General features: G+C 56.8%; 1 protein-coding gene across 1 annotated transcript in view; it reads left to right on the top strand.

The window, feature by feature from the left end:
- Positions 1–858, top strand: part of SRRM3 (serine/arginine repetitive matrix 3) — a 20,164-nt gene that overhangs the window by 16,578 nt on the left and 2,728 nt on the right. The window contains exon 8 of the mRNA XM_010006041.1: positions 730–849. Within this exon, the coding sequence (XP_010004343.1) occupies positions 730–849 (120 nt within the window). The remainder of the gene's footprint in view (positions 1–729; positions 850–858) is intronic.

An 858-nucleotide genomic window follows, 5' to 3' on the forward strand; every position in this document is an offset into this window, starting at 1 on the left:
CCCTCAGCCCACACCCCAACATCTCTGCATGTCCCTGTGTGACCAGCCCCCCCATCACCCCCAGCCCTCTGGGCTCCCACCCCTTTCCCCTCAGCTCAGCCTGATTTTCTCTCCCCCATTTCCCCTCCTCTCACCTTTTCTCCCCCCCACACTTTTCTTTCTTCCTTTGGGTTTTACCCCCTTTCCCTTCCCCTCTCCTGCTGGGGGTGAGGGCCGAGTTTCCCTGATCCCCTCTCCAGCTGCTCTTTATTTTTGGGGGGGATCAAGGACCTTATTTCTTCCCCCCAACCCCTCCCAGACAATCTGGGGGGCTGGGGAAGATTTCCCAACTTACTTTTCATTTCTTTCCCACCCCTTCCTTTGGGTCGGTGTTATTATTATTATTTTTTTTGCTTCCTTCCTTTCTTTGTCGTGTCGTTTCGTTTCGTTTCTTTGAACATCCAAAACACCCCTTGATTTGAGCTGACCATTTTTTTTTGCCGTCCTGCATGCGGAGGTTTTGCATGACCCACGTTGTTGAGAGGCAGGGGCAGGGTAGGGTCTGTGTAGCCTGCCTTGAAAATGCGATGTGCGTTGTTGAACCGCGCAGCCGGGCCCCCCTGCCCCCCCGGTAACATCCCCTTCTCTCTCCTTCTTTCTTCTCTTCTTCCTCCCCTTTTCCTCCACCTTTCCCCCCCTTCCCTTTTCTCTCTTTCTCTCTCCTCTCTCTCTCTCCCCCCCTTGCCAGAGGTCAGGCTCAGCGTCCCCCTCTCCACGGACCCACTCCAGGACGGACCCTCCGTCCCCCCGGAGGAACCGACACGGTGCCCGCAGTTCCCGGTCTCTCACACCGGATCGGACCAAGCACGGGCACCGCCC

The sequence above is a fragment of the Chaetura pelagica genome, unplaced genomic scaffold (genome assembly GCF_000747805.2).
Source record: "Chaetura pelagica isolate M959 unplaced genomic scaffold, ChaPel_1.0 scaffold49, whole genome shotgun sequence".
Taxonomy (NCBI): Eukaryota; Metazoa; Chordata; class Aves; order Apodiformes; family Apodidae; genus Chaetura; species Chaetura pelagica.